The 18700-nt window shown below is 43.0% G+C and overlaps 1 protein-coding gene across 1 annotated transcript; it reads left to right on the top strand.

Moving 5' to 3' along the window:
• Positions 1-5674: 5674 nt before the first annotated feature.
• LOC139766794 (gamma-interferon-inducible lysosomal thiol reductase-like) lies at positions 5675-14342 on the top strand. The gene is made up of 7 exons (XM_071695715.1): positions 5675-6135; positions 7613-7875; positions 8298-8391; positions 11201-11335; positions 12448-12621; positions 12943-13089; positions 13330-14342. Exons 1-7 carry the CDS (start codon positions 6121-6123, stop codon positions 13459-13461), a joined length of 960 nt encoding a protein of 319 aa, XP_071551816.1. The 5' UTR covers positions 5675-6120; the 3' UTR covers positions 13462-14342.
• Positions 14343-18700: the final 4358 nt, after the last annotated feature.

The raw sequence follows: 18700 nt of genomic DNA, 5'->3' as shown, positions 1-18700 counted from the left end.
GAATGCATTTAAAAGTCGACGATCAGACAACCTTGAGTGTTGGAGACTTCGACTGTGTTGAGCAAGAGAGTCTATAATTCACGATACATTTATAAATATTTCTCTTTGTCGCGGGGTTTAGTGCGATGGTGTTACCAGAGTTTGTATATCTTCTTTTTTTTTTTTCGTAACTTTCTCACGGCGCAGATCCACGATTCATATCGTTAACTCCATGTACGCACCAGAGACCTGGTCGAGTTTGAACGACTGACAATGAAACAGTGACTCAAGCTTCATGTTCCATTAACGGCCCACTAAGACTGGTAACGAGACAGGGAAGATAAAACTGGAGCACTCACGCTATCCTGACACATCTGGGAATAACATTTGAGGCTGCCGGGCCTGCGCACCTAATAACAGCGAATTCCAGGCCATTGTTTTTCGATATCTGTTCTCAAGTACGGAGTTACGTAAATTTGTTATCCGTTCATAAAAGGTAAGGATAACAAATATAATAGTAACGATAATGATGATAATGACAATAGGGTACAAACGAGCACCTACGAAGAGATCAAGTCCATAATAACAGAGGGGCTAGAACGAATCGCTTGTTCACCACACGTCTTGCTTGGAGAATATATATTACGTAATCACCTATTCTTGGTTTCATCTGGGACCGATTTCAACCACACGTCACGTATTCCTTGAGAGAGAGAGAGAGAGAGAGAGAGAGAGAGAGAGAGAGAGAGAGAGAGAGAGAGAGAGAGAGTAAAGATCTGCCAGAAGCAGATTGGGTGTTGTCTTAACCACCCACGCCAGCTGTTAACTCGTGTAAACAAAAGAGTTACATGACTCGGGTTCAGTTTAGCCCCGAGTCCCTGCAACTTCCTACGTGTCAGGGGAGACGATCTCACTTTTCCCGTAGGTTCAGATTCACAGCGTCGCCGGAGTGTATATAATTCTATACATTAATCGTCACATTCATATCCCGTGACCCCATCCCGACCCAGCGCGCTCTCTCACACACACCCTCCTCCTCCGCCAGCCAGAGTGACATGTGGGGCCCGTGTTAGCCACCCAGCAAGGCATCCGGGCGTTTTGATGGCCCGTGTTAGCCACCCAGCAAGGCATCCGGGCGTTTTGAGGCCCGTGTTAGCCACCCCGCAAGGCATCCGGGCGTTTTGATGGCCCGTGTTAGCCACCCAGCAAGGCATCCGGGCGTTTTGAGGCCCGTGTTAGCCACCCAGCAAGGCATCCGGGCGTTTTGATGGCCCGTGTTAGCCACCCAGCAAGGCATCCGGGCGTTTTGATGGATCTCGTTCCATTGGATGTCGATTTATCGTCAGTTTACGTCAGCTCTACATGTGTGTCAAGACCTGAATTCTTTCGAGGTCTTTTTTCTTTCTTTCTCGATAATCAGGAACGAGAATGTCGATTAGTTGAGGCCACAGCCGTCAATAAGGTTATCCAAGCAACACCTCCTTTCCTGAGTTACTTCTGTTTTTTTTGTGTTTTTTTTCCGTCACTTCACCGATGTAGCGGAAGGCCACTCACGAGCACCGATCTCTTCACGGTTGACAACTCTTCATTAATCCAGAAATATTGAAAAAAAAAAAAAAGAAAAGAAAAGATTGAAGTCATGACTAGCTATGTTGTTTGAAGCTTTGACCGGTTGTCAGCTTTTAAGCCATCGAGAAAGTAGGTTCAGATTTTCCATACGTGTGCCAATAGTTATATGTGAATAGACGTAGAACAACCATCGGACGGCGGTCTTATAAAACTCTCTCTCTCTCTCTCTCTCTCTCTCTCTCTCTCTCTCTCTCTCTCTCTCTCTCTCTCTCTCTCTCTCTATCTATCTATCTATCTATCTATCTATCTATTTATCTATCAATCTATCTATCTGATGTATGGTGCGGACTTCATTAATGACTTATAGTTTTGATCATCATTGAACTCATCAACATACATACATACCTGTACATACGTATTACCCTTACCTGCAACAGCATCATATATATGGGACCATCTTATCGCACCCATCACAATAAATGGTTCACTAATGATTAGTCTGACTACTACTGGTTAGTGTGACACGGTGATTAGTGTGAATAACACTAATCAGTGTCAAAAAATAATCCAGGATTTACTACTCTAACTTTCCATCAGTTATATCAGACGCAAATGAGGGTTTTATCTAATTTGCACTGGGGAGTGTATGTGTCTGTGGTCGGGTTGCGCATGACGCCCCCACTACACACACACACACACACTGGTACCAATGTTCCAATATACATGAAAATCTCTAGGGAGAACCCCGTGTCCAGATGTGTTACGCTGACAGATGTGTGATCACCCACACATGCACGTGATTACAACAAGGATATGAAAAAAAAAAAAAAAAAAGGGGGGAGTAAAGAAGAGTAAGTCACCCATAGCACAAGGACGACACACCCTACAGCCCGTACTTGACCTCTGACCTCACCACGTCAGGTAGAGGTGAAAGTCAGTCGTTTGGGTACCAGGGGAGGGAAACCGCACATACGTCTATGGTGTTACTGATGTTTAAGGTAAGAGACCTGATCATCGAGGAAAGAGAACTATATCATATAGAAATATATCATGTCCATAATTCACTGGAGACTCTGGCGTAATCTCCCAGGCTCCGGGAGAGCCTGTGGAGTTATATCTTTATGTTAGATTCAGTGTCCCTTAAATAGCTTACGTTCTTGAGACTATAGAGGTGCATAGGCACACAAATAAAGAAGGCAGAGAATAAAAGGGATTATGAGAGAAATTGATGGCTTACCTTGCATACAACAATACAGAGGTAGAGACTATAGAGGTACATAGGCACACATAAAGAAAGCAGAGAATGAAGGGAATAATAAGAAAAATTGATGGCTTGCCTTGCATACAACAATACAGAGGTAGAGACTGTAGAGGTACATAGGCACACAAATAAAGAAAGCAGAGAATAAAAGGGATAATGAGAGAAATTGATGGCTTACCTTGCATACAACAATACAGAGGTATATAGTGACACATAAACATTTAGAAAAAAAATATAGAAAGCAGAGAGTAAAGGGTTAATGAGAGAGGGGGAGACTGATAGCTGGCTGACCTTACGTACCTTCTGTGGTAGGGACGACCCAACTCAGCAGGGGCCAATGTTGGTATGATGTCATCTCCTGCGGAGGTAAGACAAGACATGAGTTTGTAGAGCCAGTCTGTCATATGGCAAAAATCATTTCGAATATCCCTAAACCATGGATGACTGGAGAGCCATCTATCCCTTACGGATCTTAATAGACATTCAGTTTCTGTGCGGTTGATTATCCTCAATTCCCTTTAAGGTAAATAGACTCCCATCTGTGTCATGTAGGTGACGTTAAGGGACCTGGTTAATTCTGGCTTGTTCCAGCTAAACCTGTTTCTAGATTGGTACAGACAGAAATAAAAAAGAAACAGATGCTAGACGTAGTTTCACACCATGTACAGAATGTATACCTATTCCTAAGCAATCAGTTAATGCAGCCTGATACGCTTGGTTTCCATGGTTGAAAAGATCAATTCATTGCATGATATGAGTGACAGATAGGAGGGGTTTCTCACGTCCAGTAAAGGCATTCGATTCGTCATAATGCACTATTCATTCTTTTTTTTTTAACCTTGCATAATTTTGGCATGTTCTTGCACTTCACTTTGCATCCAGAAACTCACGATAAGTTCTAGTGTATATCTAAATGTGTAATATGCATTCGCACATTGATTTCAATTATCTCTCTCTTACATTACCGTAATTCAGCACCTTCTCTGGTAAAATTAGTCTATCGTAAAATACTGGTCAGCGGGACATATATATATATATACTTTGACACTCATCTTGTACACTTCACCTGTTTCTCATCACTCTTTTCAGTCCCTCCTCAGTTCTCCTCATCATCATCATCATCATCATCCTGTGTCTCAATCACTTTTCACTAGCTCTCATCACCATAGTCTTACCTCTCATCACATTTCTCCTTCACACTCCACCACTACATCACGTTTCCCCACCATACTGCACCACGAGTCTTCACCAACTTTCCATTTCGCTTCCAAACTGCTTGGTTTACAGGTTCTTACTGCTCAGCATCCACACTCTTCCAGCACAGTCTACGACGGGAACAGATCATACCTCCATTACTTTCATTCATTCATGCAAGTCATGTCAGCAAAACATACAGTTCGTTCTTGCCTCATATCACTAACGATTGCCAGCATGTTCCTTAGACACAGGTACTACTGATTGGATAACATTACATAGGTACATCACGCACAAATGGGTGTTCGTCTTATCAAGTTCCATGCCTTTGGTATAATCCACCAGCTTTTCATTTGTACATCTGTAAAGTGAGGACAGTGGACTCCCGTCTCCAGACATGGAGGCCAGTGGACTCCATCTCCAGATATGGAGGCCAGTGGACTCCATCTCCAGACATGGAGGCCAGTGGACTCCATCTCTAGGTATGGAGGCCAGTGGATTCCGTCTCCAGGTATGGGGGCCAGCGGACTCGAGAATAGTAAGCGTGACATGACGTCTAATAAGAAGCAGACTCAATGGTAAGGGTGATTCTTCTAGGCAGTATCAGTGTCGTTTACCTACATCAAAACATGGACGACAAAGCAACAATACGATGCTTGAAGTAGATCAAGTACCTAAAAATATTCAAAGTGGAAGAGGAGGAAAGTGTGAGACAGTTCCCCATTTACTACCATTCAACACATGCAAGTGAGGATAAATGAGAATAAGACGTATTGAGGAAAAGATGCCAAAGAACTAAACGAACGATATGACCATAAAAAAAGGGGTCACATGTGTCAGACTAAAACATAAGGACTTTATTATGATTTACGTATCAAGCGAAGGAGGGAAAGGTGTATGGCTGAGTGGCAACTGATGAAATAAGAAAAAGACAGATCACAGGTGGTAAGGCGAGGCATGAACTGGCTGGACCTTACAACAAGCCTAAGTATATGGAGAAGATATAGACGAAGTTTAAGATTTAAAAAAAAATGGGATGTCCATTGTACCAGTAGAAATCATTTTTGAAAACAAATAATCATAAACCACACGGAACTGACAGTGGCACGTGCTGAGGGCGTGTAGATGTAGGGCAAGCAACCAAGGGGCGCCAAAGTTCAGCACAGTAGGTCATGTGCAAGGACGAGACCAGGGATAGAGTAAGTGGTTTGGGGTTAAGGCTGGGGTGAGGCAGATGTGTGGTACGTTCCTGTGGCTGAGGCTTCCCTGTCTTTATCTAGGTAGGGTAAACAAAACTGAACATGATATTAAGGATAGGAATGGACCCATGAGCTAGCTATAAAGAGTTCGAAAGATCTACCCATGAATCCACGATTTTTTTTTCGATCTTTTTTACTACTTCTGTCCACTGTTTACTCGACTTTTCAGAGTTAAGGAATCCATAATCCAAGATCTGAAGTGTGAAACGACGAAAGTAATTCTAGGAGTCGACTAGGGTTCGCTGTCTGGACAAAGACGTTTAAAAATTTAAAAGATTTTGATCGTGATACACAATGCTTGAATCATCTTAGAAGATGTTGTGAAATAGCAACGAAGCAAGTTTTGAATATTCTTTCTCCTCATACCATAAAATATACGCCATAAGTATACAAAGAGAATCCAGAAGATTTTGAACAAAATCCCGACTCTATTTCCCGATGTTGCGCATGCGCACCGGTACGTGGCGCCGGAGGCCACATAAGAGTGCAGAAGCTTGCAGGACGACAGTTCTAGCCTTCCTCAGAAGCGTGAGAAGGTCTGTACCCTCCAGCAACACTCTACTGGTCCTCGAGCATCCACCGCCACCCTATATGTGCCAAAACCCCGGATCTCCACCAGGACTGTATGGCCAGACTCAGGTTACCACTACCATCACTCCAACAACCCCGGATCTCCATCAAGACTGTTTGGCCAGACACATATTACCACTAACGCCATTCCGCTGCACCACCAGTACCTCTCCCAGCTGTGTGGCCAGTCCTCGATCACCCTTACCAACACTCCGCTGCTCCCTCGGTAACTCCCCAGCTGCGTAGTCAGGTTCTGGCTCGTCACCAACACTAGGAAGCTGCACAACCATGGTCCTCCAACCAGTGAGTTAACGCTTACGTCAACTAGTAACCAATGTGTCATCAACATCAAGGACTAGATTAGTTGTTTGTGTGACTAGCATTTGTTCGTTACGGGAAGAGAATTTTACACTCGTGTTGCCCCCGTCTCTTAACCATGAATATACGTAACGTGTGTTTACCTCTATGTGAGTACACACACACACACACACACACACATCCTACCCTGAGCAGGTATCTCCATTCATCGACCAGAGGTGAGGGGATAATGAACAACTGGGTTGGGTGTGGGCCGATTGCCGTGCCCAGGATCCGAACCTTTGCGGAATTAGACTTCCAGTATCATATACTCAAGCTCCACAAGTAGGTTCTCCAAACTAGGCATTATCAACATACCCTCACAACCACACCCTCATACCTTGCGTAGGGAGACTTTAACATCCAGTCTTAAAAACTCTACAATCACACCTTCGCAACCAGATCTACACAAGTAGCCCTTATCCCCCTTCCACACACACACACACACACACTCATAAACCCCCTATAAAACAGACCATCACATAGAGAATCCATAACTAGGTCTGTATAATCAAACTCTCACGACGAAATCTTTTCAACTATCCTTCACAGTTACTCTACCTGGGAGTCATTCTTCAAGTATTTTACAACAAGTTCCCTGCTTAATTTCGTGTTATGAACCTCTGGTTGCTCTGCCCTCGCATCTGTCGAAAAACTGTTCAAAATGCAAACTTGAAACTGGAGTGAAAACTGTGATCGATTCGTCACTCAATCTGTTGTCTTCCATTGTGGACAAATTCATTTCATCTAATTTTCCACTTCAGTTCAGCTATATGAGTACACCATATTTCTTGCCTTCCTCTTTACATTTTCTAACAGTTCTTCGTGCGTCTTCAAGACACAAACAGTATATATATATCTTCTCAAGGTAGTGTAATCAGGTAACAAGAGAACATTAAAAAGATCCTCTTACGCAGAATTCCACATTCATTGGCTGTTTGGCATAATTTCCCCGCTTGTAAAACGCTACTATCCCCCCGTCTATCCCAGACCTATCCTTCTAAAACGTTTATGTATATTTTGCTCAGATTTTCAACTTCTTCAGATTTTAATGAAAATCTGGGTATAGATGTTATTTTACATGCTGATTAAGGATTTCTATTCAAATGACACCATTTCGCACTATTAATGCCTTTAATTACTCCTAAGATTAATTATAGTAAAATTAGGATGCTAATTACTCGACTAATTACCCGAATTTTTGGGTTTTGACCACAGGTTCGTATTCAGCATACCGAAAAGCATCTATGCTAAAATTCTCAAGAAAATCCATTTTTTGAAAATAATCAAGAAAAATCCAAGGCTATAGCCTTGCATTCATCAGTCCTTCATATCCTGGCGTCTCTTTAGTGTAGAGACTCCTGTTGTGCCCTAAGTCATTCAGATGAGACAGACACATAACCATACATCTCGTGTGTTCCAGGCATCACCACCGCTATCGCTGCTGATGATGACCATAATGGTCTTAGCACAGGTATGTGGCGTGACATTGGGAGCCACGCACATCGTACCTCACCAAACACGGGATCCCGTCAGGTGGTACCGAACTGGTGCCACTGGTGGTCCTGTGGTGCAGAGGCCTCCATGCCAAAGCCACATGCCCTGCTACGGCCCTTCCTCTCACCACAATCCATGTTGCGTCGACCGACGTACGCTTCCTCCGCCCAAAAACTTTCATCACTACGAGTAAGACTTTTAAGTTCTTTTTTTATGCATCATTCTTAAAGTTTCTCCCGAAGTTTAGGACCAACTGAAACTTTTAGAAAAGTTTGCGAGTTCCAGGAGTGACGGTAGTTTGTACCACTACTTTACAATGTAACGAAGATCCTATAAGTTTTGGATCACGTAGACATATGTATCATACGTATGTATCTAATCATCCAAAGATTTTGCCGAGAAAGAAGATCTGGCTCATCACAATCCATCAGTTGGGGAAACTGTTCCCCGAATATCATGAATAATACACTGTGCTGACTTCATTTCAATGCAGTTTGTTAACATCATAAGGTTGAGTGAACATCCGAAAACTGTTTCATGATTCCTGGTGTAGCGTTAGCCTGGAGGTGGTGGTGTAGACTGACTGACACTGGTGTTGTTCTTCACCGCAGGTGTTGGTTGTACGGTCAGTGTGACACTGGGTGTTCACCAGGGAGGAAAATGACCGGTTGCCTGGGAGGAGGAACCTACAGGCCGAAAAAACAGGTGAGGAAAGGGCACGTTCTTGGCTAAGAGTCGCCATCCATTTTAGGTTTTGTCTCTCGAGCAACGATGAATTTTGCCTGGGTTTCCAGCAGACCTGAAGTTTATAATCATGAAAAGTAATTGGGTATCTGTCTGACGCGTTGAGTGTTAACCAAAAGATCTTATCAAGCATGTTTTATATCAACTTATGAAAAATTGCAGATATGCGTAAATGTTATCTGGACATCCACTGGTGGCCCTGCGAGCTATTTCTGTTACAAAGACGGCTGTTATAACTTCGAGTACCGCATCCCCCCACACAGTTTACACAACGCGAGTGGTACGGAGTTGGGAGAAAGGGAAAGATAGAGAGAGGATTATTATGGAATTCACGAGGGAGAGGGAGATCAAGCACAAAGGATTATAAATACGAGTAAAGACAAATATCAAGGAAATGAGGGAATAATGCAAAGATATAACACGGCGATGAGGACACTGAGGACCTGCCAAAGACTTCGACTTCTCTCTTTATCATACCATCATCTCCCTGGTTTGGGGTTTGACTCGCGTGTGGTTTAATCTGCGTGATGTTATCACACTGCCACGTGGGAAGGAAACACGAGAGAGAAAGAGTCAGTCCTCGCGTCTAGAGCCACACAGTACCTATACTGTTACCAGGTTCAGCCATGGTAAGTAGGCCGCATATCGAGTGCATGAGTTACGAAGAACGAGCCCCCCGCGGCTGTGGTAACTTTTCTTTAGTCAGGCTTCAGCAACAACGCTCCACCTAACACGATAAGGGATATACACGTAAGGGGATATAAACGTAAGGGGATATAAACGTAAGGGGATATAAACGTAAAGGAATATAAACGTAAGAGGATATAGACGTAAGGGGATATAAACATAGGATATAAACGTAAGGGATATAAACGTAAGGGATACAATCGTACGGGATATAAACGTAAAGGGATATAAACGTAAGGGATACAATCGTACGGGATATAAACGTAAAGGGATATAAACGTAAGGGATATAAACATACGGTATATAAACGCTGTATGCCAGTAGTAACAGGTGCGGAATGAAGGGAACTGACAAGACACTCTGATCTCCTTCTCTGATGCACAGTGAAGGCAGTGACCCCCCTCGCCGCAGTATTGCAGACCCTCATTTTCAATTGTTTACAATCCTCGGAATCTCCGTGGTGCTCAGCACGGAATGATACGCCTTCCAACAGTATGGGAAAGAACATAAGATGGCTCTTCAACAAGTTCTTGTTCTATCTCCCTGTGTGAAGAGTAATTTCAACGACAAAACGCAAGGGGTGAGTACCGTTAACAGGTATTTCTAACAGAAACGCAAAAAAAGATGAACATCATCAGGATGAAAAAAAAAAGGGGGGCAAAAGCCATCTCACACAGCTAATGGAAAGAAGAGAACTGTATTCATATACGCACGAGATCTAAGAGAACTGTTTTATAAACGTTCGAGATCTAAGAGAACTGCATTCATACGCACAAGATCTAAGAGAACCGTATTCATATACACACGAGATCTAAGAGAACTGTATCCATATACGCACGAGATCTAAGAGAACTGTATTCATATACGCACGAGATCTAAGAGAACTGTATTCATATACGCACGAGATCTAAGAGAACTGCATCCATATACGCAAAAGATCTAAGAGAACTGTATCCATATACGCACGAGATCTAAGAGAACTGTATCCATACACGCACGAGATCTAAGAGAACTGTATACATACACGCATGAGATCTAAGAGAACTGTATACATATACGCCCGAGATCTAAGAGAACTGTATACATACACGCACGAGATCTAAGAGAACTGCATCCATATACGCACGAGATCTAAGAGAACTGTATTCATATACGCACGAGATCTAAGAGAACTGTATACATACACGCACGAGATCTAAGAGAACTCTATATACATACACGCACGAGATCTAAGAGAACTCTATACATACACGCACGAGATCTAAAAGAACTGTATCCATACACGCATGAGATCTAATACAACTGTATCCATACACGCACGAGATCTAAGAGAACTGTATACATACACGCACGAGATCTAAGAGAACTCTATACATACACGCACGAGATCTAAGAGAACTCTATACATACACGCACGAGATCTAAAAGAACTGTATCCATACACGCATGAGATCTAATAGAACTGTATCCATACACGCACGAGATCTAAGAGAACTGTATCCATACACGCACGAGATCTAAGAGAACTGTATACATACACGCACGAGATCTAAGAGAACTCTATACATACACGCACGAGATCTAAGAGAACTCTATACATACACGCACGAGATCTAAGAGAACTCTATACATACACGCACGAGATCTAAAAGAACTGTATCCATACACGCATGAGATCTAATAGAACTGTATCCATACACGCACGAGATCTAAGAGAACTGTATCCATATATGCACGAGATCTAAGAGAACTGTATCCATATACGCACGAGATCTAAGAGAACTCTATACATACACGCACGAGATCTAAAAGAACTGTATCCATACACGCACGAGATCTAAAAGAACTGTATCCATATACGCACGAGATCTAAGAGAACTGTATCCATATACGCACGAGATCTAAGAGAACTGTATACATATACGCATGAGATCTAAGAGAACTCTATACATACACGCACGAGATCTAAGAGAACTGTATACATACACGCACGAGATCTAAGAGAACTGTATACATATACGCATGAGATCTAAGAGAACTGTATACATATACGCATGAGATCTAATACGAAGGCATTTAACAGGTTAAAGTGAGCGTGATCCAGACATCGGCCTGTTCCGACTCGAGAGATTTCCTCACCACTTACCTCTACCCCATGACCCACGTCCTGAACGACCACTTGGACATCGAACTCATCTTCTACGGCAAGGTTAACCAGGTAAGACTTGGTCGTGTCTGCAGCGTGTTGCCTCTCTCTCTCTCTCTCTCTCTCTCTCTCTCTCTCTCTCTCTCTCTCTCTCTCTCTCTCTCTCTCTCTCAGTATCTTAGTATTCGTAGCGGTCGTCACATCACAACTGCCATACAGGATTGGTAACATGGAAACAGGAAATTAGACCCCCCCACCCACCAAAAAAAAAAATATTATATATATATATATATATATATATATATATATATATATATATATATTTTTTAATTTTCCAAAAGAAGGAACAGAGAATTGGGCCAGGTGAGGGTATTCCCTCAAAGGCCCAGTCCTCTGTTCTTAACGCTACCTCGCTAATGCGGGAAATGGCGAATAGTTTGAAAGAAAGAAAAAAAAAAAAAAAAAAAATATATATATATATATATATATATATATATATATATATATATATATATATACACACACAATTAGCCTTAAAGAACGACTGTTTTCTGAGGACTCGAGGAGGCAACATAAGAATGGACGAGAAGGATCCAATGCTTTTAAACCCCTTTGCCTGTTCCGATTTTCCTTCGAATCCTGTCAAGATCTTCTTTACTTTATTTTCCTCGCGATTGCCACATAGTTTTTCACTATCACATAAATCACAGTTTCTCACCGTAACTGATTTCACCCAAAAAGGATGATCGTCTGCTTAAATGTGGTGTTATTACACTGACACTATTTGCTTTTAGACGGAAGAATGATATACAAGGACAAGTTACAGAGGAGGTTCGAGGGAGTCTAGTCTATACACTGCAGGGTTTCGCTGAAACAGCTGACCCAGACCATAAACACCAACAAACTCTGGGATACCACGACCCACACAAAACAAAAAAAAAACAACTGAATACAGTGACGCACGACATATTCAAATCAACGTACATACACAGCACTCGTAAGTTAAGAAACTTCAAACAAATACCACAAAAGGGAAGGAGATGCCGAGTATGTGGGTTATAATAGTTGTCATATGGTTCGGAAAGGGTTTGTGCTAGTAATACGATGCGTGTCGGTTCACAGAGGGTTAAGCGTTTGCAGTTCAGTAGTTTCATTGCCTTTGATTTGTTCTATCTTTGGTTTAGAGTGGCCACTGCCAGTTTGGCTACGGGGACTGCCTGGGCAACACGCTGCTACTGTGTGCTGGTCGACATCTGCCGGACCAACTCAACTACCTCGCCTTCAGCGTGTGTTTCATGGCCAACATACGTCTCTTGAAATCCAATGACTACACCTCCATCATCTCCAGTGCTACACAGGTTAGTAACTGCGCATTTCCCTGATGCCTAAGGTTGCGCTACTTCCAGTAGGAGAGAAATGTGGACTACCCCAGGTGGTCTGCAAAGTCAATAAGCTCCATATTCCCTATGACAAATACCGAAACTCGCCACTCCTGAAGGTAACATGCTCTCACGGGTTACGACTGTGCCTTCAGGCTTGTATGACAGGAGCCCCTGCTGATTTGCGGTAGTGGAATCCCCTCATCTATTATAGTCCATAAGACCCTGTAAGGTGTTCAGGTTCGATACCATGCCAGGAATCTATAATCGAACTAACAGCTCCTCCTCTTCCTCGATCAGTGTGCTCAAAGGTTCCCCAACAAGATCGAGGATCTCCGCACCTGCACGGGAGGGAAGGAGGGATACCGCCTGTTTCAGGAGGCCGGTCGTCGCCAGCGCCAGCTTGCGCCTCGAGTGACCGAGGTACCAACCGTGGCACTGGACGAGGTGAGTAAGGAGGATTAACAGCATGGGTGAAGGGGGTCATCATCTCGAAAGCACAGGGTAGTTACTGGTGGTTCGTCATCACATGTAGTTCTCAATATTTTACCATCTAGAGACACAAAGTCTTATTATACGAAGAGAGTGTCTTGATTACGAAGATAGATATCTTTTAAGATGAAATGGCAAGAATATCTTTCTAATCCTGACTTACTACGGAGGAGTGACGATTTTCCTCAATGCCAGGTGGTCGTGATCACACGCACAAGGGATCTGGCATATTTCCCGAGGCTACTATGTCAGAAACTGCGAGGGGTACCTGCCGCGCGCCCTTATTGCCAGTTCGCCTACAGAGGAGGCCAGCAGTATTATGCTTAATCAACCAGCCTCGATGATGAAGGAGACCCCAGTATTCAACACTATAAGTCATGAAGACGACCTCTTAGGGAGCTCCAAGAGTGGACGCTATTGTGTAGGTTCCATCTTAACATCATCATGTATTTACTAATGAATTCATTTCTTCACGAATGAACACTATGTAATGAAAACAAGACATTGATTTCATGACAACAGAATAACCTGAAGATGATTATTCATAGCAGGCAATTTTGCTTCATTGATAAAGGAAAAATGTACTGAAATATTTCCTAAGTTGACGCACATCAACACTTTCATAGCCATTGAGAGTATTAGTAGCAACAGACACGAACGACGACATTTGAGACTGTTCCCATACGCCACCTCTCCCAAGGACTCTTGACGCCACCTTCCGAAACGGTGACAAAATGGGGGTCACTCCGCTTCATAGCTGGAAGCTAACCCCTCATATGCAGACGACCTTACACCACAACACTAAAGACACCACAGAAGCAACATCAAACATGCATCACTATAGTACGTCAGTAGAGCAGCGGTGCACCCAGAGAAGAATGTCTGCAACCACTTCTTGTATTTCTTAACCCAGACAGACATGAATCCAACGTGCACCTTCCTAGCACCTTGAATGCCTAATGATGTCCACTCATAAAACACCAATCATTCTGGGCATTACGTACGTATGACACATATGACATTGACTCCTAACATCACAAACAACAAACCAGCAACAAACATATCAAATGTCCTCGGAATATTAGCTGGTGCCATATCTGGACAAGATAAAGAATGAGCAAGTCTCCTCTACATATAATAAGGCCTCACTTGTTTGGTCGTCCACCTTTTCAAAACCAACTATTTCAAAAAGTTGCAAAACACAACAGAGCGAACTGAGTACAACCACTGGTTGCCAAGCAACAACCAACACCCAACATCTAGAGAGTTAAAAAAAAATCCTAATCCAATCCTCCATCAGTATGCCCAAGCACTCAAATTTCGCAAACAGCACTTGACCCACGTCATCCAAACCACTCCAGGACTGACCGACAACCCCGAGGAAGAAGAAACAGAAAAAGCTTACCATTTGCTTCACACTTCAGCAACCTGCTACACGGATGACCCCACACACCCAACAAACACAGCAGTGGCAAAGCATCCACAACTTAAGGACGCGATAACCACTCAACAACCACATCCCCAACTCACTCTTGATAAACATTACCCTCCACTCCTCGTCATATGTTTACTTACACCCGCGACCGATAATCCTGGCGATCTTTTGAGTGTCCTCTGTTTATTCGGTGCAATGGAAGAGTAGGAAGGGCAAACGCATATAAATTTCATAAATTACTTAATCCTACAGAACCAATAACTGAGGACTAGGTAGCAGTACGTACAGTTATTATCATCAATCACAGATTAACTTGGGCCAAGTCGAAGTTTTACAAGGCCGAGTGAGTTGTCACACACTCGCCTATGCTCACTGTCTTTAAAAGGTACTATAAATTTGTGACGGTATACCAGCAAGAGTCTAACAATGTGACACATCATCTACTTACTAGGTAATACTTCACTACAAAAAAAGACAGAACTTGACAGTTATAACTCAACACAAGCAAAAAAATTTAAAAAAGAAATATGTAAACTTTGTTATAAATTACTGGAGGTGAATGTTTGCTCATCAGGTAAACTATCGAACACAATTTCATCAGGATGGAAGCACTCACTTGTCTGTTGGCGAAGTGTTGCCACTTTTTGCCCCAGCGAAATCACAGCGTCAACACGTACGATGATGGATCTTAGTAACACCACCGATGGCTTGACCTTGATAAACTTCAGGAGTTACTAGCGTGATCTAACCCTCTCTCTCCCTCTCTCTCTCCCCCTCCCAGTGTCAACCCGTGTTTGACGCCTCGACCAATCACGTCTTTACTCACATTAAACCTCAGCCAATCCGCTCTTCTGTATTGCAATGCGTTCGAACGGTGTCGCGTCTCGCTCAAGGTAAGTACCTAACAGTCGTCAGCAGCTCGTTTGCCAAACATTCAACCAGTTCCTTGTAGTTCCTCGCCGACCGTAAACACCAATGTAAACATGACTCAGTTTCTGTATTGCTTATATATATATATATATATATATATATATATATATATATATATATATATATATATATATATATATATTCTAACCAAAGCCAGGTATCTAATTCATCGATGAACAGCTTAGATAACTGCAGGCGGACGGACTGCTACGACCAGAAATCGAACCTATGCTGGCTCGACCCTTGTGGCCCAGCGAATGCGTCACGGTGATCAAGGCCAACCGCTACACCACGGAGGTCCAGTAGCGACTGACATACCCGTAACTTGAATTCGAACACCAAAAACTTTGGTCACGTTTCTACACACACCTCTCCCCCGAGCAGGGAGAAGTCTGCGGGCTGGATGAACCAAGTTCTACAGAAAGTCAAGCTGAAATTAATGGTTTTGGGTTACATGTCACACCTGTCAGATTATGTGTCCATGTCTTATTGTGTGTATCAATTGAAGAGCACGATAACGCACTCTACCTGACACACGGTCAAAGCTAAGTCATGTTTATGTATGTTTTGATGGTTTACACGTTCCCCTTGCAAACCAGTCTGGAACACGGATCTAACTCGAATCCAGATGATCGTGTATATATATATATATATATATATATATATATATATATATATATATATATATATATATATATACACACACACAAGAGGGCTAGGGGTTACCTCATTACTGCAGTCGATCAGCAGAATTTATATCCTGCTCTCCCTTTTACTAAACAAAAAAAAAAAAGGAAAAGATTCGGTGATCTACTGTACTACGTACGAACAAAAGAAGACTAAGAAAAGCACTGATGACTATTTCTAACGACAGCCTTTGTCTCCGTCAGGTGAAAATCGGTCTTCCAATCCAGTCTGACCATTATTTTAACGATGGCGAAGTCAAGTCACAAACATAGACTCATGACTTCAAAATTTCGTGTAGTCTGACGAAAGCGTTAGCTTCAACACACACACACGGCTTCTGACAGCCGTCGTGGCTACTGGACGGTAACGGGTGTTGCCAAGGACAAGGTGACCTGATGCCAACGTTCATTAAATGCACAGAGACGGGGAAGCACTGGGACGAAAAGGAACTTCCATGGACTACGTGTGAGCACCGTTACCAGGGAGACACGGGTCGACAAACTGGGTAAAACACGGAGACACAAGTCTGGGCGACCTGACCTGGAGCGGGATGATCCATTTTTCCCAGCCTCAGGGTACAACCGAATCGACCAAAACCGTGAGAAAGTAACCAGCCAGCCTCCTGCTGCTGCTGCAGCAGGGCCTCGCCGAAGTTATCGAACGAGGATCTGTCGGTCGACGTCCCTCTCAAAGAAACTTAATTAGTATGCAGTTCAAACCTATAGGTATTCAAAGACTTCTTTGTATGCTGGTCCCCTTCTGCGTAGGTATGGTAAACTAAACGCAATGGATTATTTCAAATGTCTCTTGTTTTCGGTAAGTATGGGCTGCCTTGATAAATATCCGATATTTTCTACACATTCATCTACACGAGCATAAAGAGGAATAGCTAAAGAAGCGTCTAAAAGGCGATAATTCATTTATTCATCATTTTTCGCGTTAGTTATGCGATCTGTGTGAATCGGGCGTTACGTGCAGCGGGCTGGTGACGTATGTGATACGTGAGGTCATTTACGTCTTTCCCAAGAACGTCTGGTGTAGTATTGCTGACGTGTGAACACGGATTACATTGTGTTTATTAGATGTGGATCTAACATCAAGTACAACACATCAAGAATGTTCTATGTTGACACACACACACACACACACACACACACACACACACACACACACACACACACAACAGAAAATTCAGGTCATTTGAACCAAAAAAAGTACATATTTGTATCAGTTTTTTGACGAAATGCAACTCTATTTCTGAACATCATTATACAAGGGAGTTGTTCAGCCGTGTTCACGGGACGTATATGGTGGAGCTAACTGTATCTACAGAGCAGGCAATAAAGAAAAAAAAAATTGAATCTTTTTATCTGTCAACACGGTATGGGCGTTCCCCCTTCTTCTGGACCAGGTCTCCTTGACGTGGACCTGCTTATTTATGTCCTGGACCTGCTTACGTGTAGGGTCCACCCCTACCAGCCCTGATTCCCCATATGATCTACCCTACACCTGACTCCCTCCTTATATTGCCCACCTTACATCTGACTCCCTCCCTACCTGACCCAACTGACTTCCTCCCTCTCTGGTTTACCCGACACGTGACTTCCTCCCTAAATGGGCCTACCCTACACCTGGCTTCCTTCCTTACATTGCCCTATCTTACACCTGACTTCCTTCCCTACATGGCCTATCCTACACCTGACTCCCTTCCTGGATGGTCTACCCTAAACCTGACTCACTCCCTACATAATCTGCCCTACACATGACTCTCCACGTAACCTGCCCTACACCCGACTGCCTAATTGATATATCCTACACCTGACTTCCTACATGATGTACCTTACACCTGACTCTCTACATGATCTACTCTACCTACCTGCTCCTGGTTTCTTTTATGATCTGTCCCGAATGTGACTAAGGCCTTTAAGACTCAGGGTAAAATGAGGGAACAATGTTGTCAAATGGATTCACTGGTACATAAGGCAGGGCAGTTTAACTACTGCCGCACTTGTTAACTGTTTATGAACGCCGTACATTCTGATCTCAGAAACAGGTTTAGTTATCTATACAGCGAATCGTCTCCCCGGTGACAAATTAGTTTATAAGCGTATGTAATTAGATTTCTATGTGGTGTTCTATTTGTTTTCCTATCCTTAATTTTGGCAATACATTTGCACTCTCTACTGGGTGAGGAGTATGATGAATTCAGTCCATGAAAAAATGTTTCCTGGTAAGACTACTTGAAAACTGTCATTCTCTACTGGGAAGTTTCTAGGGCAAGATGGAACAATTTCAACAACACCTGGTTTTGCTCTCTCTGTTTTTAGTCAAAAGTCAAAGGACAATATTATCTAAGTTTCCGCGGTAATGACACAAACGCTAGTTTCGTTTCCTTTCAATCACTAGTTACCGTAGAAAATTTGGGCTAGGTAGAGGGTAGACTATAAGATTCTCTCAGGATATAATATCGCAACGTGGACTACTCGTCTAGTTCGGACATAATCTGCTTTTTCA

This window comes from Panulirus ornatus, chromosome 58 (assembly GCF_036320965.1).
Source record: "Panulirus ornatus isolate Po-2019 chromosome 58, ASM3632096v1, whole genome shotgun sequence".
NCBI classification, from domain to species: domain Eukaryota; kingdom Metazoa; phylum Arthropoda; class Malacostraca; order Decapoda; family Palinuridae; genus Panulirus; species Panulirus ornatus.
The sequence above is the reverse complement of the archived record's forward strand: the minus strand, read 5'-3'. Positions and strand labels throughout refer to the sequence as shown.